The sequence below is a fragment of the Lepisma saccharinum genome, chromosome 3 (genome assembly GCF_977018435.1).
Source record: "Lepisma saccharinum chromosome 3, izLepSacc3.1, whole genome shotgun sequence".
Classification (NCBI taxonomy): domain Eukaryota; kingdom Metazoa; phylum Arthropoda; class Insecta; order Zygentoma; family Lepismatidae; genus Lepisma; species Lepisma saccharinum.
In genome coordinates this window covers 133,157,023-133,180,934 of record NC_139231.1, presented here as the reverse complement: position 1 = coordinate 133,180,934, position 23,912 = coordinate 133,157,023, and the positions used below count along the sequence as shown (strand labels likewise).

The window sequence follows — 23,912 nt, the reverse complement described above, 5'->3', positions numbered from 1 at the left end:
TATGTGACGTCACCTAAGCAATCCATTTCTACAGTCACGGACACTTCTGGATTGTAATGAACCCATTGGAACTCAAATGTGTTGCTACAACCCAGAAATGTCCGCGACTATACAACCCACCTTGGAAACTACAATAAAGAGACACACTTGTTCTTTCAAAAATACAATGGAACTTTTTGAACCCACCTCGTACACTGAAATCGAGCAACTACAAATCAGCATAATGTCCTACAAGCAGAATTTACAATTCACCGAACACAATACCAATAAGAGCTAAGGAAGGGGATCGTCACCAACACAACACAATGTCAACTGAAGGACAATGCGCTCTGGATAACTACAATGATGCTCTATTGCCTGAAGCGAGGCTTGCCCCCCCCCTTGCCCCCTCTTGAGAATCGCCCTGTTTCCTCCAGATGAAACTGCAGCCAAATAAGAGTAGCAACTCGCTTCCAGCCTCCCTCCAGTGAACAATGCAACGCAAGGTCAGCGAGTCTGCTTCGGCATATATCACTATGGCGAGCACGTGGAAAAACCCTCGCCTCACTGGTTCTGCAAGTTTCAAGACAGTTCATGCGAAGCATGAATGCCATCGCCGAAAAGGAGAGACGTCCAGCAATGTCTTTTTACAGTCAACACTTCCTTGTCGAATTTGCCAACAATTTTCCTCTTCGCTGGTCAAGACTGACATATTGACCATCCAAGTGTGCGGTACTTGTTTTTTCCACGCTTGTTGATGTTGCAGTTTCGACACTGTTATCTCAAACAGGGAAGGAAGACTTGTCACGTTTCTAAGACCTCAGGTGCTACATTCTCCGCAGTTCGGTGGAAGTTGACGTTAAGGATTTTTACTACACAATGAACCGCCTCTTAACGTGTCGTACTGTTAAGAGAGGAAGGTCTGACATGATCTTTCCTCTTGTGAGTATTTAGTAAGCATAATACCACAACGGGCATTGTTGTAAAACAGTTTTTGTAAGAGTTTATTTTGAAGTCGTTGCCTTATTAACACTCTCTCCACACCATGCATTAGGCATAGATTTTTAGATTCAGAACGCGAATAGAATGTTTACAATAAAGTGGAATGGTGAGAGTTAAGCTAATTTTGTGACAATGATAACTTTTAGAGTTCTTGACCTAAACTTTTGCATCAGTTTCGGGTCTTTGGAGATTGTATGGCATTGCATTTGAGTGAAATCAGTCAAAGCGTTTAAATTTTGAGTTTTTGTTTTTAAGTCCACTTTATGCACAGAAAGCCTAATCGGGACTGGACATACAGTTTAAAGTGGGATCCGAACCACTATTTGCTTCCACCCGGTATCTTACCCGGGACCCCTTGATTACAAGGATACGTCGTCACCAACTACGACATCGGGAAGCTCAACGCGATGTGGACGAAAATCAAATGTTCATGTGTTACGAGTGCTCATTTCGACCGATACTTTCAAATCTATTTCCGGTATTATACAAATCTGTCAATGTGTTTCCAAGATGGCGAACTTACAAGCAACTATAACAAAACTTTGGAAAATATACCTAGCAGAAGAGGTCCTTTAACACAAGAAACTTCAGTCTCTCTCTCTGGGCTCCAAATGTTTTAAATTAATGTTACCTACACGTGTACAATGGACAACAAACTCTCACTGCCACCAAAGAAGCGCACATAATCAGAAATGAAATTATAAACAGATCTGATTTCTCGGAATTTAGAGTATAAGCGTGTTTTTCTAAACGTCATTACAAGGTCCAGTGGAACCATATTCCTGACACGTGACTTGTTTGAATTCAGACTTTGTGACATGGAAGTGAAAAGGTTGAGAACGTTCATGGATGTTCGTTAAACTTTTCTTAGATAAAAGGGTAAAATGCTTCCCCGTGCTATGCACCACGCCATGAAGACGTATAGGGGTTGTGGGCTTAGGGCCCCACACTTTCTTCATCACGGCCGAAGATGGGGGTGATGTGATTAGCATCACGCCCCTGACCGCCTTTACCCCACAGTGTTTCCTCCAGGTACGACGCTGGATGGGCGCCGGAGCCGCTTGAACAGAGGATCGAACTCTAGTCTCTCGCATGGTAGTCAGATGCCCTAACGACTGAGCTACCGCGGCTCATTTCTTAGGATGTCATTGTTTTGTAACTTTTAATCAATAGGGGAAAATATCAACTGAAACCTCATACGTGTACTTACCTTTGCTTGTAGATGCTTGCGAGGAGTATCTTGGACTTCACTATTACTCTTGTTGTTTGGTGGCTCAGCGTCATGCCCACCAGTTTTGGTACCATTTTGCATCATCTCCTTCTCAGTGATGGCGTCCTTCACACCCTTCTTCCGCACCGAGTTCTCTTCCGAGTTGCACCTGTCAATCCTTCCGACACCAGCACACAGATACGGCACACCGTTGCTTGCACCTTTCCGAGGCGTATTCCGAGTTTCGGAGACCGAATGAACCCCATTGGACAACGGGTGTTCGCGCGAGGCTTTGCCGTCAGGTTTGTCCGCCACTTTCCTCGAACCGACTTCGTACGCTTCTTTGCAACTGTCGATCGCGGGTTCGTTTCCGGAAACGTTCTCTTCAGCTCTTCTGATCGCGTAACCGCTTCGAGGCTTCACCGGAGGACGACGTTGAATCCGGGAGTTGGGAGTTCTTGCACCGGTGGAGCGCGGAGGAACGGTGGGCGCCTTGTCTTTTGACTTGTGGGTCAGGGGGTACGTGGCGGCGACCTCGAACCTCTTGGTCTCCCACGAATCCCCCATCGCATCGGCGAGGCTGGATAACTCGACGCGCTGCTTGACGACGCAGCCGAAGAAGCGCTGCCTCGAGTTCTTGTCGTCCAGCGACCTCTGCGTCTGCAGCTGCGAGTGACCTCTTCGCTCCTCGGCGTCCAAAGATTTCGACCTCGTCAACCTGTCGGTGGGCGCTTCGAAAACGTCATCTGCGAGCGATGCCGTGGAACGGTTGCATTCCCTACCTTCGAGCTCTCGCAGCTCCGAGTCTATGATGCTGTTGAATTCCGCGAGGATGCTGTCGGACCACAGGCTCAGCTGGTCGTTGTCGAGCGCCAGCGGCCTAGCGCTTCGGTCTCTCCTGCTGGCTATGGTGTGGTACTTCGTGCAGCCTTGGACCGGACGAGGGCTCCTACTCGGCGTCGAACCGCTGAACGCCGGGCACGAAGTCCTGCGGCATTTCCTCTCCACCCGGTGCGTTGGCAGAGCGAGTAACTTGTCGTCGCGCTCGTCGTCCTCGCTGGACCCTTTCGCGTCCTCTTTCCGAAGATCCCCGTTGCACAGCCGGACTTTCGTTCCCGCACCTTTGGTGTCCAAATTCTCGGCAGTCTTGTCGTCCAAACCGTTCTGTCCAGAGGGCGAATCCTTTTGTTCGTGCTGCAGTTTTTCGAATACTTCCCCGATTTCATCCTGAAAAGAAAAGAAGACAAAAATTAAATTTAAAACCATGTCAAAAGAATGATTTCTATCAAGTTCATATTCACTTTCAAAAAGACTTATTCTTAAGTAATCGATTGATTGAATTGGTATATATTTTACTTCGTCTGACACTTTTGGCTAATCGCGAAGACGAGGGATAATGTAATGAAATTGATGAAGAAACAATCACAAAGAAAACCCGTGGCCAACCTGGGACTCCTGGTCATTCTCAAGTAAAAACACAAAAGTTACTATCAAATTGGTTCAACAGACAATTTATATTATTGACGGTTGTGGTCACTGGCGTACGCAGAGGGGGCTGATGGGGCTACAGCCCCCTCCGAAATTGAGATTTTTTCCCCCAATAAAAGCAGTGAAGAGCTCGGGGAAAAACAACAGACTCGTAAATGGAAACTCCCGTTTAAAATGACCCCTGATTGCCATTTCTGAGAGTAGAAAGTTCTAAACATACGAAATATCTTATCGAGTATACCGTCCCCCAAGAAAGCAGCCATGTCCTATCCTTCTTTACATTTCCAGCCCTTCCCGAACACCAAAGAAATATAGCATGGAACAAACACGTGACCATTTAAGAAAAATAAGAAAAATCTCAGGTACGCTTCCCCCACGAGATTCGAACCTGCATACGTCCCTTAGCCGGAGCCCAAAGTATGACGCATAGACCGAACGGCTACGGTGTGGGACAATATAATAATAATAATAATAATAATAATAATAATAACAGGCAAAATATGATTAATGCATGGAAAATAAAAACAAAGAAAGAGCACAGCTCATCCCTCTTTTTTCTTCTTTTTGGTACGAGCTGCTATATAACATATGTACATTAGTTTCTTATTTACTTTTAAAAAGATGAAGAACTTGGGTACTGCATTTGAGAATATGATAAAATGAATGAGAACAAAAGTAAGAAACACCAGTGCTTTGATTCGAGGGTTTATCCAGATTATTTATCTTTGGAGGGGAGGGTGGTGTAAGTTTGTATATAAGGGTTTATTTAGAGCCAAAATGACCACACATTTGGCAATTGTGAAAAAAATAGGTGTTGAGGAAATTTGGGGGAATAATATTAGGGGAGTGTGATCATTGATCATTTTCCGAACCCATTACGTTGTGGTAACTAACATCGATAATGTAGCACCAAGATACCTGTGCCATCGAAAAATTTGGGAACTACAGGTTTCCCGTGATGAACATTCGACACTAGCGCCACTGTGGTGGTGGATCAGTACTAATTCTCCCTCGAGCATACAAGTAATACCAGTTTTTCACTTCACACGTTGACACACTCAATACCCTGCACAAACTACAACGTTAAACGACATGATATATTCTCAGAAGTAAAATAAAATCCTCTTAAAAGATTCTCCAATGTCAAAATCCAGACCAACACGAAGAGCCATCATTCAAGAATTCTAGATTTACCCTGGCAACCTCACAGTCGCTTCTCGTGTTTGCGACTCCGAAACTTGGAGAACAGTCATGCGAAGGTAGTAACAATTTCCAGAACTGGGGCCCCTAAAAAAGGGCTACTTTCATTTTGTACAATCCAGGCGTTGTGTGCGGTGTTTGTCGCCTTACGCGCTAAATTACATAACATCCGGTGGGAGAGAAAGCAAAAGAGGGGGTCTTGACGTCACGCTCTCGAATGTCTTGCACGTCTATCCAGCCAGGGACATCTGGTCTGCGGATGCAGGGAGATGAAAAGGTTCTCTTCCGTAAACAAGCAGCTTCTTTAAGCTTCGTATGGAATTCACGAGTTTTGTAAATATTGTTCGAATTATGGAAACAGCGAAAGCAAAAGTGAGTGAGGGGTTCCACAGAACATTGATTCATTTGGTTTATTTTACTTCGCATTTTTGGTTAGTCGGGAAGATTAAGATGAGTGACGATATGATTAAGGGACACTCAAAGATCACCAATGCCCAGACCTGGATTCGAACCCGGGACTTCTGTCGTAGTAGCGCGGTTTGATAACCACTCCGCCGGTCCACAGAACAATCAACAGTGGGATTTAGAGCAAAGGATATTAGATTTTGCATTATTTCTTTTTCGAGGTTGACCTTAGTGCCTCCCGAGTTAATTCGCAGTCGTCTTGTGACCTCCCCGAGTACAATAGCGAAGACCTCGTGACCTCCCCGAGTACAATAGCGAAGACCTCGTGACCTCCCCGAGTACAATAGCGAAGGCCTCGTGTCCTCCCGAGTACAATAGCTAAGGCCTCGTGTCCTCCCGAGTACAATAGCTAAGGCCTCGTGTCCTCCCGAGTACAATAGCGAAGGCTTCGTGATCTCCCCGAGTTCAATCGCCCCAGTCTCGTGACCTCCCCGAGTACAATAGCGAAGGCCCCGTGACCTCCCGAGTACAATAGCGAAGGCTTCGTGACCTCCCGAGTACAATAGCGAAGGCCTCGTGACCTCCCGAGTACAATAGCGAAGGCCTCGTGACCTCCCGAGTACAATAGCGAAGGCCTCGTGACCTCCCGAGTACAATAGCGAAGGCCTCGTGACCTCCCGAGTACAATAGCGAAGGCCTCGTGACCTCCCGAGTACAATAGCGAAGGCCTCGTGACCTCCCGAGTACAATAGCGAAGGCCTCGTGACCTCCCGAGTACAATAGCGAAGGCCACGTGACCTCCCGAGTACAATAGCGAAGGCCACGTGACCTCCCGAGTTCAATCGCCACCACCTCGTGACCTCCCGAGTTCAATCGCCACCACCTCGTGACCTCCCGAGTTCAATCGCCACCACCTCGTGACCTTCCGAGTACAATAGCGAAGGCTTCGTGACCTCTCCGAGTTCAAGCGCCACAGTCTCGTGACCTCCTCCAGTACAATAACGAAGGCCTCGTGACCTCCCGAGTATAATAGCGAAGGTCCCGTGACCTCCCCGAGAACAATAGCGAAGGTCCCGTGACCTCCCCGAGAACAATAGCGAAGGCCCCGTGACCTCCCCGAGTACAATAGCGAAGGCCCCGTGACCTCCCCGAGTACAATAGCGAAGGCCAAGTGACCTCCCCGAGTACAATAGCGAAGGCCAAGTGACCTCCCCGAGTACAATAGCGAAGGCCCCGTGACCTCCCGAGTACAATAGCGAAGGCCCCGTGACCTCCCGAGTACAATAGCGAAGGCACCTTGACCTCCCCGAGTACAATAGCGAAGGCACCGTGACCTCCCCGAGTACAATAGCGAAGGCCCCGTGACCTCCCCGAGTTCAATCGCCACCACCTCGTGACCTCCCGAGTACAATAGCGAAGGCTTCGAGACCTCTCCGAGTTCAATCGCCACAGTCTCGTGACCTCCTCCAGTACAATAGCGAAGGCCTCGTGACCTCGCCAAGTTCAATCGCCACAGTTTCGTGACCTCCCGAGTACAATAACGAAGGCTTCGTGACCTCCCGAGTACAATAGCGAAGGCTTCGTGACCTCCCGAGTACAATAGCGAAGGCTTCATGACCTCCCGAGTACCATAGCGAAGGCTTCGTGACCTCCCGAGTACAATAGCGAAGGCTTCGTGACCTCCCGAGTACAATAGCGAAGGCTTCGTGATCTCCCAAAGTACAATAGCGAAGGCCTCTTGACCTCCAAGAATTCAATAGCCACCGCCTCGTGACCTTGGGAGGTCAATCCTGAGCTATTACTTTTATTTACCAATAACGTTCTTACATGCTGTATAACATACATACTAATATTAATTCGACAGGAAAACTATAAATTACGAGTAGCAACATAGTAAAGCTATTGTGATTCGGGTAACGTTTTTTATATACTTTATATTCTAATATACGTAATAAAGTTTTCAACAAAATGAAGCTCTGCGGGAGGGAGTCGAGGTCTAGTATTGCTTTCACATACTTCTGTTCCGTTCTCGGGACTCTGTTCTCTCGTCTCAATTTTTAAATATAAGTCTCGGCGTCATTAAATATCCGTATTCTCGTATTTACACATTATGTCTATTTCCTACGAAGTCTATGCCGTTTGATTCTGGCCTAAGCCACATTAAGGTCTGAATAAGTGTCTCAGTAAAGCAAATTTTAATTTGGGTTAAACTTTTCACACGCCTTACATTCTAGTGGTGAAATCCCTCGCTACCTCGGTGGATGAGGGAGTCGAGTTGTCGACTCTTGATCTCGTCACGGAATGTTCAGGGTTCGAGTCCTAGGCTGAACATGGGTGTTCCTGAAAAGGCCGAAAAGCTACTTAACATACAAAGAAAAGAAACGAAAACCTTCAGACATTGTAGTCTCGGTCTCGTCTCGATTTTACAAACGCAACTCGTTCTCGGTTCTTTCTCGTCTTAATTTTTCGAACGTTGGCCTCCACCTCGGCAACATCCCTGATGCTGGGCCAGAAATCCCTTTGCCAGAACTCTTTGTAACAGCTGATCGAGTAGTCGGGGGAGGGGGGGGGATTTATAAAACTTGGGCCCCCAGGATATGCATTATTTTATGGCCTGCCGACATTGTTATTGTTATTAAGAGTTTTGTTATCATGGTACTTCACTTACAATAATTAATACAATTTGTAAACTTTAAAATATACACACATCTGATTTAAAAACATCATTATTGTTTATCAAATATCTCGATCGAGATATTCGACATGTTGCTAGTTTTTACGTCAAAATGTCGCTAGTATTCGCTAGAATGCCAAGCATATTCGACAACATGACATGACATATCCTGGACTGTTCTCTGCCCCGCTCTTCTCTTCGGTGTACCAAGGTTGCCTACATGCAAGGAGCACATTTTCCACGGGGCCTCTTTTAAAAGACTCACCCAGTATTATTGTTAACACATATTCTGCACCGTAAAGACTCTTGCACGTCTTGTTTTTCCATAAAAGAGGGAAAATGGCGGCTTCCTTTGAAACTGAGTCAGTGGCGCATAGACATGTCGTTTGGGAGGTACAAGGCGTCTTCTATTGCTCGTATGATAATCGTGCAATTATTTTCTTCTCCCAGACATGCCATCATTTCCACGTGTATTTTGACAATGTCCTGTACTTTGTTGTCCAGGGACGGACGGGGGAAGTGTCATTTTTCTTCAAAAATTTTGGAATTTTACGGTTTCTCCCCCCCCCCTCCCTCCGCATCCATATATACACTCAATGTGCATACATTTTATATAGTCCGATTTATGGTTTATTCCGCGTATAACGGTACTTGATTCGTCCGTCTAGGGCAATTAGCTTCGGACCTACAGTCGTTTCAAGGTGACTGCGCATTTTGCTGAATGGAGTACAGACATATTGATTTGGGGGTACAAGTCGTGTTGTATTGTTCATATCATAATAGTGCAATTATTTTCTTGTTCCAGACATGCCAGCGATCATTTCCATGTGTATTTTGGTATTTTGACAATGTCCTGTACTTTGTTGTCTAGGGGCGGAGGGGTATTTTTTTCCTGAGATTTTGTAATTTTCCGGTTCCTACCCCAGCATCCATATATACACCCAATGTGCATAAATTTTATATAGTCCGATTCTAGGGTTCATTCCGCGTATAATTATATATCATTCGTCTGTCTAGGGCAATTAGTCTCCGATCTACAGTCATGTAAATGAAACTCTGCATTTTGCTTAAAATTGGCCCGGTACCGGGGAGCTTACCTGGCCAAATGGGCTTGGTAATCAAAAGGTTAAACGCGTCTCATTCTTGTGCGGCCCACCCTGGACCTGCGGCACCTAGGCTATATTCTAGGATAGCCTAGTGGTAAAGTACCCCCTGTGAGTAGTAATCGTCTTACATTCCACAACGTAAGCAGTAGCGGACGAATCAGGTCAGCTGTAATCTATCCGTGGCCGGAGGCTGCGCTGGACCCAAGCCGGCCGCCACGGAAAGGTTCAGGAGAGAAAAAGAGGAAACTGAGACCACCGCAGGAGGGGATACGAGGAAAAACAGGCAATACATCTCGATCGGCGGCGAGAAGAAAAATAAGCGATTCCGAGAAAGTTTATTCGCGCCCCGCAGACTCCTTATAAGAGATCACCTGGGGGCGTTTTCACAAGAGCCCGATTTCGACAGATGAAAAGAAGCTGCGGGGAACGTTCATTCGGTTTAAGTGGCGTGCCGAATAGATGTTCCAGGAGGTCGTAATCCTTTATTTGGTTCCACATAGCACCGGCAAGCAGCCATTAGGTCTCTTCATCGAAAGACCGCGTGGATATTTTGAAACTGCCGTGCTTGCTGTTTTGAGTGTGTCATGATCCTCCTGATGCGGTAGAGCAATAGGAGTCAAGCGAGTTCAAACGAACCCTCTTAGGACGTGGAACACTCTCTTCAAAGATGACTGCATTTTAGCTTAATCATAAACTTAAATATCGCGTATAATTCATATTTCTGGTAAAAGTCATTTAATTGCTTATTGGGGGCAGTAAGGTGGCCTGCTGACTGACAGGTTAACTGCATTTATCATCCAATCTGTAACTTTCAGAACTCTGTATAAATTAAAGGAAACAACCTGAAAAATGTACATGAAAAAATATTTGATATCATTTTTGTTATTTACTGTCACTTTTAGAATAGAATAGAATAGAATTTATTTCAAGTATGAGCCTTTACAGCTGTGCATACCATACAAGGATGCAAAAATGTTACTGCAATTTTCCTACACCCTTTCTCCTCTCAGTCTACAGTACTTCGTCATTCACACTGCTTGGGAGTTCACAAACACCGTCCTTCATTTCCATTATTGCACTACACTTGCACTGTTACCTGAGTGATTCCTAAATTTTCTCAGATTTATTTATTTATTTAGTAGCCCCCTGTCACACATTTTCGCTATCCCCACCGAGTTTCTTTGCTCTCTTTGCCCAGACGTAGTGTAGGAAAATTCCCAGATTCCTTATTTGCGCCTCCCCCCTCTCGATCTCTCCCTCCTAATAACGGTTGTCATTATATTCTCAATGTTAGCTTCATTTATTTCCCTGATATATTTTTGTCTTCCCTCCCCTGTTTCTTTGCACTGGAGGAGAATGTGAAATTTCGTCTCGTCTTCACCGCATAGCGGGCATTCTACGCTCCCGTTCCTCCAGTTTTAGTTTAACTTGTGTCCATTGCCCCAGTCTGAACCAGGCCAATCCTGACCTTTCTTTCTCTCCACACAAATCCACGTAGTAGTTCCTCCTTCCCATTCTTGATCCGTATCCACTATTTTCGCTGATGTCAACGATATTTTTGCGCCGCATTCTGCCAAAATGTTCTGTTTATTAATGTCTTTCAGTCTAGCACGTATGGCCCCTATGGCATATCAATTCTCCCCTCTACTCCCTCTTTCCACACCCATCCCAGTCCTATACTGTATAATTCCGTCTTTATCTTTGCTACCCATTGCCTCCCATTACCCCCACTTATCTGTGATTGTACACAGAGTTTCTTCAAATTTCTCCATGGTGATCTGTTTTGTCCAGTATTTAATGCTCCTCATTTTGGCATCGACTTCCTCTCTTAATTTTCCGTAAGTGTCCCACATGTTGCCTTACCCCCTTCACTTTTAGCTAATCGTGACGGGATTCGAACCCGGAACCTCTGGCGTCGTAGCGCGCTGTGATAAACAATCCTCAATGGAGTTTGGCATAGGAGAAAATATGAGTAGCAAAATATTGATTGATTGATTGATTTGGTGTTTTAAGTCCACTTTATGCATAGTAAGGCTAATCGGGACTGGACCTACAGTTTAAAGTGGAATCCGAACCACTTGTGCCTCCACCGGGTATCGAACCCGGGACCCCTTGATTACAAGGCGACGACGCTACCACTGCGCCATCGGGGAGACTAGTAGCACATTGACACATAAGAATCTTTGTAAACAACACAGCCCGAAGTTCATACTTTGTGCAAATTCAGACAATGTATTGTCTACTACTGCGTTCGTTTTGGCTGTGGGTCGAGAACAACTTTGAACAACTCTTATAACATACGTTAGTACTCGTTATGCAATATAAATAAAATTGTCTACATGCTAAAGATATGTGCGTAAATAAGGGAGACGTTACGGGACGTGTCATGTCATGCGCTATCTCGCCCCACAGCCAAAACGAACGCACCGTATATTTAGGGAAACATTAAAATACCTTCCTGAAATATATTTTTTTCTTAAGTGAGAAAACTAAATCTTGTTTTGAATGTGGGCCAAATAAAGCAGCGATAGTTTGAAGCTGCATTTCATTACTTTCTAATGAAATATTTCGCAGTCTTCTACTGTTATGAGATCTTGAGATACAGATTCCCTCACACGGTGGTAAATAGGTGTCATGGCGTGGCGTGCCCAAGGGGGGGATTCGAGGGGATCATAACCCTCCCCTTTTTCTTGCCACAGTGTTCCTAAAAATAGGAAGACAAAACGAGGTGTTAAAATTAGAGCTGACTACTAGAAAAAAGTACTCCCTTTGAAAATCATGGGCACGCCATCGATGACACTTCTTTATCCTTATATAAGAGCCATTTTTAAATGCCTATTGATAGATGTAGAAACCTGTTCAATTATTCTCTCCCCGCTGTAAGAATGAAGTCAATACAAATATATTCATGGGTGAAATAACATCAACACTTACGCATACGACATGAAATATTCATCAAAAGTCAAGTGGTTTTGTTTACATTGACTATATTCTTACAGTGGATGAAGAATATATTACGTTCTTTAATGCCCTGGATAAGGGTGCTTGGACTTTTCCCAACGTCGCCTCATTCGTCTTTCCTTTCATTTCAATGGTTGACGAAGAATGGGTTTCGCTTATCGCACAAGCCTCAACCAACCTCCCAGCTTTGTGCATTCTCTGCAGTGTTTTAGGGTTTGCCCACCAATGTATTATTTATGCTAAGAGGTTGGTTGAGGCTTGTGCGATAAGCGAGACCCACGAGTAATAGCCTCGCATACAAATGGAGGCAAATTGCAGCAGAGTGAGGTACACTAATGGATACGCATGGTTTACAACTTTAGTGCAATAAACTGAGGGCTAATCCGGTTATTAAAGTGGAGCGACTTGGTGGCAAAGGTAACAACGACGACACTGCACCACTCTTCGTACAGCCACACCATCATTACGTCCTACCAGCACCAGAACCCAATTGTTCTTCTCCCGAAGCTAATCAGAAACCATCTGTTAAGACCACCCTGTGTTCTGTTTGATGACACCACTCAAACACACCTCGGACACCTTCATGTTGCAGTGCACCATATCTGGAAGCGGGCCTACTTTCCAGAGGACGCAGGTGGTGTTCCCTGAGGGTGACTTGAAAGGGTCTCCGACGTGTTGTTTTCCTTCCCAGGTTTGTCAATATGCAGGTCACACACGCACGTCTCCGTCCTTCATAAGCCATGGTGATTAATGCTTCAGAGATTTAACCACGGCTCTTGGGAGCAGACGTTTGGACTCGACGTTTGTCGGGCCGCAAACTTTTTCACACCAGTTGATTATAGTGATACTCATCCACAATGTATCGGCACAATTGAGGTGGTGCTTCCAATATTATATACTGGCTGATTACCCGACGTTGCCCGCGTATTTATTTATCCCAATCTTCTATTAGACAGGAAAATAATTCTAACTATAGCTAGAGTAAAATGTGACATCGTGAATGTCACCAATTAGCTTAGCGACTCCGAAAACTAAGGATTCGACACTAATGTAGGTCATTTTTCACCCCCTCTCAAACCCCATACCAATAGCTGATGAACTTGGAGTTGAACGGCATTGGGAGTGTCACTATTCATCTTAGTGACCCTGAAGACTATGGATTCCACACTAATATCGATAGTTTTCGCAACACAAACTCATATCAGCCTGAATGTTAGACAACCCGAGAAACGCTATCGTTGTGCGGGATGCATTGAGTCACGGCTGACTTGTGCGGAATATCGGTAGTTTTCGATTATTTTTACATGTCACCCCTTTCCCATCCCCAGCCCTAAGGGTGCCAGGGTTGTCTTACCCCTACATTATTTATTTCCAAGTTGCAAGTGATATGTGTACCGACTAGAAGAGAATTAGGAGAGCATCACACGGCGTGGACGTTTCTCACATATTAACGAGATTTTATTGTTAGTTTATATTTATATATATTTTTTTTTCCTGTCCGAAACATTGTTTCGTTTGACAGTTGAATATTTATCCTTAGCACGTTGTAGCTTCGAATGTTAAAAACTTTAAAATGCAGATTGTTTTAAAATCTTAAATATAAATATTGCAAGTTTGCTCCAAGTTACGGCATTTATTAAAGTGAAACAGGTCTAATATTTTAAATCCACTCGCGTGACATAATAATAATTTATAATAAAATAGCACCAATAATATTAACAATCAAAAGCAGACTTATTATTTAATAATGTGCTTTAAGCACAAAAGTTTTTTTTTGGCAGTATGTAACAATACTAGCTCAGCGAATACATCACTAGAATTTTATAGTTACTCTTCAGAAGAAGGTATATGATTATATTAGCAAAGTTTATTTTAAGCGCCAGTTATGAGAATATTTATATTATATGAATATGTAGACGTCGACGTCAAGATTTTATTGCGCTCCACTAACAAGTATTTCCTTCGGATATTGGATTGCAACCGATAATCCTGGAAATCCATTCTGCCATCGCAGAATGATAATGATTAAACCACAACGGTTTTAGTTTTTAACTTTGCCACAATAATATGCTAAGCATATTTTAGAATGAGTAGAGAGAATTAAAGATTCTTCAAGTTTTAGTGATGTTAGTATTTTAATGCATTTAAAGATCGCATAAATAATAATTATTATTTTATTTCAGGTAGTCAGGAGTAAATCAGTCTCAATTTTTTTCCTTTACCTTGTACCTTAGTACAGTTCGATTGATTTTAAGTATTTAAACATAACGTTAACACCTGAAATTAAATAAGATAAGTTTGCAGTAAAATTTAAAATAAGATAAGTTAAACAGTGCTAATAAATTTAAAGGATAAATAAATTATATCAAATAAATAAATTACGCAGATAAATTGAGCCTAGAGTCAGAAATAATTAAAAGTTGAGTTAAAATATTTACTAATTAGACTAGGCAGGCTTAAAGTACGTATTAGTTTTGAAGAACTGTTTGTTTTGATTGCCTAAGCAACATGAAAATCATTGCGATTTTAGTTATTTTAAACGGATTTCTTCCATACGTAAAAGCTTCTAATTTTATTTATCTGTTGAACAAGTCCTTTGACTATCCTTATAATATAATTACAATTTTATTATTAACAACATTTATTATTAGTATTTTTATAATTTTCATAATCTGTTATTTTCAATGTCAACGCAAGAAATCTATTACTTATGACCATGAGTGTACCAACGAATTACAGTTAAGCAAACTTAATGATTCACCGCCCATTGACCAGATTTACGACGATGTTGCACCGATTGTTGAAGTGGTACCATTGAAAACAATAAATCCGCCACTGCCTCAGTCCATTATTATTCAACCTAGGGTACAACAAGAAGTTCAAGATGTATCCAGAAATAGTTTAGTCACTAAAGACGACAATATAGATTTGCCGAAGAATATTTTATCCGTTAAAGATAGAGTTCAGAAATTTGCCGTAAGCAAGGATCCTAATTTTGTTCAAAACAGTCGCAAAATGGAAAGTGAATTGCCTATGTCATCCTGTGTTTAGCCAGTTGTAAAAGTTAAAGAGTCATTTGCGAATCAGTCACCAGTAAAAGTCGAGAAAGTTTCAAGTGTTACTTTAAAAGCAGAAAGTAAGCCAAATTTTCAGGTTCCCGAACCTGTTGTATCGTTTACAGACCATATTTTCTACGACTTCATGTTCGCCTAGAATTTTATATTAATTACGTTTCAAATTTTAAGTATAATTCATTTTTTACGTTTAATTGTACCTTATGCAAGGTTTATTAGTCATTTAGTTTGCTAACAGCTTCCCAACTGTTGTTATTACGAGCACGGAAGTGTTCAAGTAACACACTCTCGCAAGCGCAACGAAGTTTTTTTTTCTTTCCATCCAATTTATTACGTCATTTCAAAGTCCTTGACTTTATTTCGAACTCCCGCAGCGGTTACTAGACTTTGTTCGTAGTAAGTTAAAGTTTTGTAAACTTTTACGCGTCATTCAATGTATCAGCGAATCATGGCGTTGCATTTTCTTTCTCCGTTCCTTTGCCCGCTGCAGCGATTTTTCCCCTCCACCTCTCCGACGGCACCCGAACTTCCCCGAAGTCGCCGATCACGCCTGTCGCTGTAGAGAAATCAGTTCAGTCCTTCCAAGCGACCACGAAAATGCAACTTTGCAGGAACTTTGTCAGCGAATTCCTTTCTCCGCACGGAAGCTCTCTCCCGAGTACTTTGAACACGCTGGAAGCTCAGAAAACACTTACCATAGGCTTTGCATATTTTTTCTTGCATCAGTGGCGGTCGTCCATTACAATTTTATGGGATCAGTTTAGTTACGCATATAGCCTTCAGAATTTGATTTTTACGATAGAAGTTCATGTAAACAATGTTAGGGATATTTTGTTCTACATAGATAACTTTTGCCATAAAACGTCGCATTTATGCACTTCAGACTAATCACGACCAATAATTTTACAAAGGAACAACAAGACGAATTTTTTGCGTTTTTCTCGCAAAATTTTCCCGTTTTTCATAAGAGATATTTACAGTAAGTAAATTTTTTGGGAAATCGATGTACATTTGGTTTAAATCAGGATAAAGTCAAACGAAATTTTGATAAAATCAGGGAAATTTCACAAAAGGGCAATTTTAGCACTTTATGCACTTAGAGTAATCAAAATTTGTCAGCAACATGCCCAGGCTAAGCCTCGGTGATTGGCACAGGCATGTGCAGCAAAAGTCGCCACGGCATCGTTAGCCTTTCCAAATTTAAACAGTGTGGTTTACCACAAATGTTATAATTTGAGAAATTATTATTATTTATTATTAGGAAATTTAGCTCACTTACCCAATTTGCACTTTATTCGACAATGCAGCAATAAATTCATTACTTCTTACTGATTAACTTCATGTTAATGTTAGTACAGTAGGTAATAACTATTAATTTGTATTTATATTGTAATATATAGCATAACTATTCTCTATCTATTTTGTTTAAACATACCTAAGGGATTGACACACCATTCTTATATGGGTCAAGTATACCTTTCCGCGGCGGGTCTGATTACACGACCAAGTAATTTGAGGTATACGGCGGACTCAAGAAGTTTTGAGTGGATAAATTTCTTTTGTTTAAAGAAAATTTGAAATTGAGAAAGTTTTATTATTTTTATTGTGTTTCAAATTTGAATTTCACTTTTTTAATTCCCTGATGCTATATTTTGTTACCACCTGGAGTTTTAACGAAAGTCAGAAGTAGCATTTACTGAATTTTTTGTCTTACATTGCATTATATTGAACCACGGCAAATTGCACCGGCCTATTGTTTATTAGGAGGCCATTAGAGGCTTGTCAAAGCAACCTTTTAGCACTCTAATAGCTTGCTTTGCACAACTCAAATTTTATATATTTATTTTAAGGGTTCACAACATAATTTATTTTATAATTTTCAACAGAATTTAGAACATGCTTGCAACACTTACCTTTGTTTCTTAATTTTATATTTTGTAATTTTGAAGTGAAATCTATTACTGACAATAAATTATTCCAGTTTATTAGAACACGCAATGGTATTTTAATATCAGGTTCAGGTCAATTTATTGTTATTCAGAATTTGAATAATAATTTGAACACGCACAGATCAATTCAGCTTAACGAAGGGGAATCTCTATTTTTTAATTATCAGGATTTTTCGCAAATTATTGTGGATCAACAAATTTTACACACAAGAATTTTAGCTTTCGAACAAGTCAAAATGCAGGAAATTGAGTTACTACCTAATATTCCCAAGAATTTATCTGATTTCACTATTCCCCATTGGACTTCGCTTGAACTTGCTTTAAAACAACTTAATCAATCAATTAGTAAGAACGTTTCATTTCAGGAATTAGTTCTAAACCCTTTGCCCATGTCTATATTAGTTTTTGTTATTTGGAATGTGTTATTAACCGCAACCTTAGGATATTATTTTTATAAGCATCATCAGCTTGCGAAACAGATTAATTCAGAGCAGCACAGTAATAATTAATAGGTTAAGGCAACACATTAATCATGGACATTAATATTTTAATTACGGTGGATATTTTATTTAAATTTTCCTTATTTATTTTCAAAGAGTTATGGCAATTATTTTATCAATTTATTTTAATCATATTTTATTTTGATGAGGCAAGTTAATTTGATTTTAAAGAAAAGGCAGTGGAAATGAGTTGGTTTTGTGTACATGCATACTTGAATTATATGTCCCCATCCTATTGCAATTTCCTTTCTTTGTCATAATTTTTCCTTTTAACCTAACCTGTCTATACGGAGCACCATGGACAAGCAATGCCTACACCATCCATGGGCATTTTTCATGACGGACATCCGCAGGCAGTCTACTATTACCAGGCAGATAGACTTATTACCATTCTACGAGGGAGACATGCAGACATTTTAAGTACTATTTCAAGAAGAGACTCGTCACCACCAATTTGAGGGAGACATGCAGACATTTTTAATTACTACACGGAGACTACCTTTTACAGGAAGAATGTAGTCGACCATTCATTTCCCAGTATAGCGGACTATACACTATCAACGACAACTAATGATGGAGCTAGATAAAATTTCCCTCCACACTGTTTGCAGTTCAAACCACAACTTTTCCCCATCTCCCAAGTTCTACGGGTAATTTACCACATTTGTTACATTGCCCCCATGCAGTCAAGACGACAAGCAATCCAGAAAGAAGAGGAAGCAGAGAAAACATATATTCTACAAACAGCAGTTCTGGTCACAAACAATAATTACAGAATTGTGCTACAGTGTTTCTACATATACACATGCGAGCTTCTATCATGTGTATCTATTTGGTCATTTAACATGCATTATGGGAAACAATACTTTTCCATAGCCCTTATACACATCTTCAGTTTTGTGCCATGCATGAGAACCAGTTTTATATGCATTCAAGTTTACAGTATACTACAAGGAAGCGACAAGCACCAGTGGTGTCAATTGACCAGTGCAATTAGTGCATACATTTTTTTTTTACGATGAAATTTTGCACTTTGAATAATAAACGGACATGTAAGCAATAAAAAAAAACAACAACATAATTACAGCACTTTCGAACATTTTAGAAAGCATGCTTTAGTGCCAATATTTTATGCATATGTTTATTGCATGCAGTTATTAGTGTGATATATTTTTTTTTCTCACCAACATGGAATATTGAAAGCGACACATTTGTTCACAGAACATTTATTTGATATTTAACTCAAGCACATAGTTTTGTCACTTGAAAGATTATTAAATTTTGTGTGCAGTCATACAAAGGTATTCACCAAGCCATATATATGTATACAGTGTACAGTTTAATGTAGAAGAGAAAATTGAACGCTATAATTAAGTTTTACCAGCGACAGTTTTCAGTGTAACTCACTATATGCATTGAATATTGTATAATACTACCTTGGAATGTGCAACACAGCCGTACAAGTTCATATATTCAACGATTTTAGGAGTGCAGTGGCTACGTAGTTCGTAAAACATACGCACTTTGATATGATCAGGTTTTCACACGGACAAAACAGTGAGATGTGACAATGTTTTACATGCTTACTTACGTGTACTTACTTGTGCACCTTTTTAAGGTTTTCTATCTATTTGAAGTGTCTATATCGAGTGACAATATAAACTAACATTGTGAATTCCGTTCAATCTTGCAAGACGCTCCAGCCGTTGGCCTCGCGGGAGACACAGTCTCTTTGCCGCGTGGCGAGGCATCACAGACTCTTGACTAGGAGCAGGTTGATGAGCAATTATACATAATACACATTACGTACACGCACATGTGATACATTAAGAGTTTTTCGCTTAACGACACGAACTTTTGTGATTTCTAGTCCTATAATAGTATATATTATTGTTTTTTACATCGTATAAACATACGAATTTGTTAGTATTAAGGGTATTATTCATTATAAAGTTTAGGGAATAAAATTTTTTTCCTTCAGGCTACGGCAAACAAGGGAAAGTTATGTTTTGGTGGATTTCTTTTGTATATTTGTTTTTTTAAGAAAATATATGGAATTGGCGAACCTGAGTCATGTCAAGCTTTGCGATTTGACTTTTAAATTTTCAAAGGAGAAAATTTTTCCTAGGAGGCGCGAACGTATCAATCCCTAAGATTGTATGTTTATTTTATTAAGTCTCTCTGAACGCTTCATGTTGACCAGGGCATTCACTTGTTTTTCTCAGCTGTCTCAAGCCTCTTAGGCATGTTTACAATGCATTGTGTTGTGCCATGCAAACCTCCTGAGCATTCAGGAACAGGTAACACTTCTGGTTATGGTGTCAGCGGTTTGCATGGTAGCAATTATAATAAACACGATTCGGCGATTCGGCATCGAGGAAGAGCTCGATGGCCAGGGAATATAGAGGTGAGACAAGCTGGGAAGTGACTGGACTTTGGGAATTGAGTTGGTAGAGAGAGGTGGTCAGCAAGGCAGGAGGTCGATAGTGGAAGCACGCTTTGGTCAGCATTAGAGAGAAGCATACAGAGGACTTCGCTATTTTCATTCAGCTCAGAGACTTCAGTTAGACAGGTAATTATCCTACACCCAGCCATGATACAGGTTCAACGGTTCACAAAATTCAACGAGTTGCCATTGTCTTTTCAGTAGTTTGATTCCTTTGTGTAATTTGTACCTTTCGCATGCCAAGCAATAACTCGTCATGACAATGACGAGTGGTCTCATCAAGAGGATGAATGATGAGTAGTTTACATCACCCCATTAATTAACTGGTTCAGATCCCTTCATTCTATAGAATGACACGATATGTGTACCGACTTTGGTTAAAATTGCTCCAGGCGTTCGAGAGTTATGCCGGAACACACACACATCCATTTATATTTATATTTATATAAAATAGAAATAGTCGTCGTCGTCGTGTGAGAACCAGAGGGGTGTTAACTCCAATTTATCGTATTTACAGGAGAGAGGAAATAATATATTCTTATGAATATGTGTGACTCTTGAAAAGACTCAATTGGAGACATTGAGGATTAGAAGTGTTATTTAAACAAAACTGAAAACAGGATTTTTGGAGCTACGTTCACCTGTTTCTCATACGATGCCGATATATGTATGCAAGGACAAGGTATCGAAAATGCAGACAACTCTGTGCAACTCGCATAGGCGTGAAAAAATAACTTTCCAATATAACAATATTATGAAACTTTCTTCATTTGCATAACTCTAAAAAATACAAATTACTCTCACATTTTAACTCTTCTGTACCTGTTAAATTAACAAAGCCAACGAAAATGGTAGAACAGCCACGTGAATTTTGGAAACATGACATCATCATGCAAATGGAAAAATCCTGAAATTACGAATAGTTATGGTATGTCAGCCGTCTTCTGATAACTGATGGTATCAGTGATGAAATTATGAATGTGCTGGATGATGTAATTACCGGGAACGTCCAAAGCGGCAGCTTCTCCTAATAAATACGTCACCGACTCTCTGCACGAAGTTGAGTAGAATATTTGCAAAAAATTGAAAAAAGTTCGAGTCGTGGGTAAGTGAAAATACGAAATCAGCATTAACGAGCCACGAAATGCATATATTTCTATAATACTTCAGTTACACTATATTGTATCATATTCTCGCTTTTTAGTTTGCAGGGAATATGCGTCACTATACACCATCTCTAGAGAATCTACAGCCAGTCCTTCTGCCGTTGAAGTGGAAGAAAATATAGTGTTCAGGGCAAAGCGGAGCATATCTGACTACCACATGCAGTTTGTCATGTCAGGGAACCACATGAACTGTAATAACTCACGGATCCTATTACCTACAAAATCCGATTTGAGACTGGAAAGTCAAGACAGGTTTTTGCAATGCAGCCACGTAGAGCAATTGAAGATTGCGGAAGATCGGGATACTGTTTCGTACCTTGGTAATCTGCTGAAACGCTGGTGGTCTAAAGTGGCAGGGTAAAATATCTCTGTATCTTTACCTAATTACATAGTCATCCTGTCATTATCGCGAACTGTAAATAGCGCTGTAGTGGGAACTTACACTCTTTGGAAAGGAATTATTTTAAGATCTTTGGTAGGGTACTGTGTTTAAAGGCGTCTTTCTTTGGATACGCGAGTTGTCTCCAAAAAAATTAAGTTTTCGAGATGATATGGGGGTTGCAGTGGAAACAAGATGCTTAGCATCACTAGGATTATTGTGCAATTAAATATTCTTTCCTTTGTATGTAGCCAAGCAAAAATGTCAGAGAATCACAGTCCTAGGAATGCCATATAAATGAATTTCGTGCTACATGTTTTGGGTCACCATTACATGTTCTCCGTTCACAGTACATTTTCTTAACATCAAATGTTGTGTTTGCGCCCTTTCTATGTTTTTGATTGAGTAAGGTAAGGTTCCCAATGTAGTCACCAACAATAAAAATGGGACACATCTAGAATACTGGCTTCCCTGGAACGTGTCGTGTGTGTTGTCTAACTCCACGGCGATGGCAGAACTTGCTATTGAAAATTTGTTACTTCAGTTAGAGTTAAGCAACACACACAACGCTTTGCAGGGAAGCCAAGGTTTCAGGATCTTTGTGCCCCATTTTTATTGTCGGTGACTGTACAATGTACCGTGCCATGAAGGCATATAATAAGGGGATCTGGAGGTAGAGGGCACACACATTCACAATCTCTGCCATTTTGGGAAGTGATGTTGCAACAAACAGCTGGTTAGCCCCACGTTGGGCGCCACTTACAACAAACATGCTGGTTGGCCCCACGTTATGGGCTCCACTTGCAACAAACAAGGCCGTCCGCCCGTTGCCAAGGCACACGACGCACCGACTCGATTCCCTCGACAGACAAAGACCGGGCGTCGCTGCCTACCAAATATCTTTCTGTTATCAAAATATAAATGCCACGACTACGCTCAGTTCCTGCGGGGCATGAGACCCCGCATCCCAAAGTTCGGGTAAGGGTCTGCTTTTGAATAATAATATAATTAAAATTAAATTTATGCTTACTTATCTAAGACTTCAAAATAAGGTAACCATTCTCATGCTTGAACTCCATCGTGATCGCACCCGCATCCCACTGACCAGTGAGGACACGCATGCGAGTCGCGAGCGAAATCAGCATAATCGAATCTGACGTCCTTTAGATTGATAAAGCCTCCGCCTCACTGACCAGTGACGGCGGGACACCTCACCAACCAAAAGGATGCCAGTTAATTTATACTTATTAGACAAATTTACTATAAGGAAATACCAATTAACGATTATAAATTTATTTACAAATCCAAACATTAGTTAGGTTGAAAGAAAAATATACAATCTGCTGATCAAGAGAAAACTACAAAGCCAAAATTAAATTTTTGTTCAAAAATGACTTCCGTAACATAGACTGAAACTTGCTTTCGAGTAAACATACAATCCAGAGAGCTCTCTCTTATACATATATTGTCCATATCCCATCATAGAACTAACCCAGCTTAACTTGGTTTCAATAAACAGGTGACAAATTATTCAGTAATGATCGACAAAATTTCTATTAACCACAACCAAAGGAAAATTTACATAAACATCTATCCGTAAATATCTATTCGTGCTTCTGTCATATTTTCACATCTGCATTATGTTCTCTAGAACTCATGAGGTATACTACCCTCGTCTGGGCCAACCTCCAATAACATTCATAACTAAATATAAGGGGAGCCTTTCTCTACCCTATACCAAAGCCATATCTCGGCCACAAATTACAAATGTCCACGTGGAATTCCTTAACATAACAGGGGACTCTGTCTACCCTTTTTGGCTACTCACATTGCAAAAGCAAAACAATAGACCTTTACATTAAATGATTTTCTACAAAAACATATACTCGACCGGTCACCTATTATAACTGTTTCAAAATTACATCTAAATAAACCTAAATAAGATAAACCAATAAACGTTCCGGATACTCAGACTTTAAAAATGGACGTGAAACTATATAAGCTATCAGATTTAAAGGACATCCTCTGACCAGAGGTATGCTCTCGGATTTAAGTATCAAAGAAACAAATTTATTTAAATGAACCTCCTGACCAGGAGAATTCAGAATGATTTAAGAATAAAATTAACTAGACGAGAAGGATGTATATCTTGATTTATATCGGAGTCACACTGACCAGTGCCAACTTCGACGGAATTTAAGAATCTAAATTTTAAATTATTAAGATTAAATAAGTATGAATCAAATTATTTATATGCTCGCTAAATCCCCTTTAAGGATCATGCTGACCAGCACAAATCCTGAAAGGTGGCTTACGGAGAACATCGGACATTGTGGAAGGGAGAGCTGACCAGCCACTCCCCACACAACGCCC

General features: G+C 41.0%; 1 protein-coding gene across 5 annotated transcripts in view; it reads right to left on the bottom strand.

Moving 5' to 3' along the window:
• Positions 1–23,912, bottom strand: part of cv-c (RhoGTPase activating protein) — a 698,249-nt gene that overhangs the window by 385,146 nt on the left and 289,191 nt on the right. For all 5 annotated transcript variants that reach the window (XM_083119445.1, XM_083119448.1, XM_083119450.1 and 2 more), the window contains exon 3: positions 2,192–3,418. In XM_083119445.1, the coding sequence (XP_082975571.1) occupies positions 2,192–3,418 (1,227 nt within the window). The remainder of the gene's footprint in view (positions 1–2,191; positions 3,419–23,912) is intronic.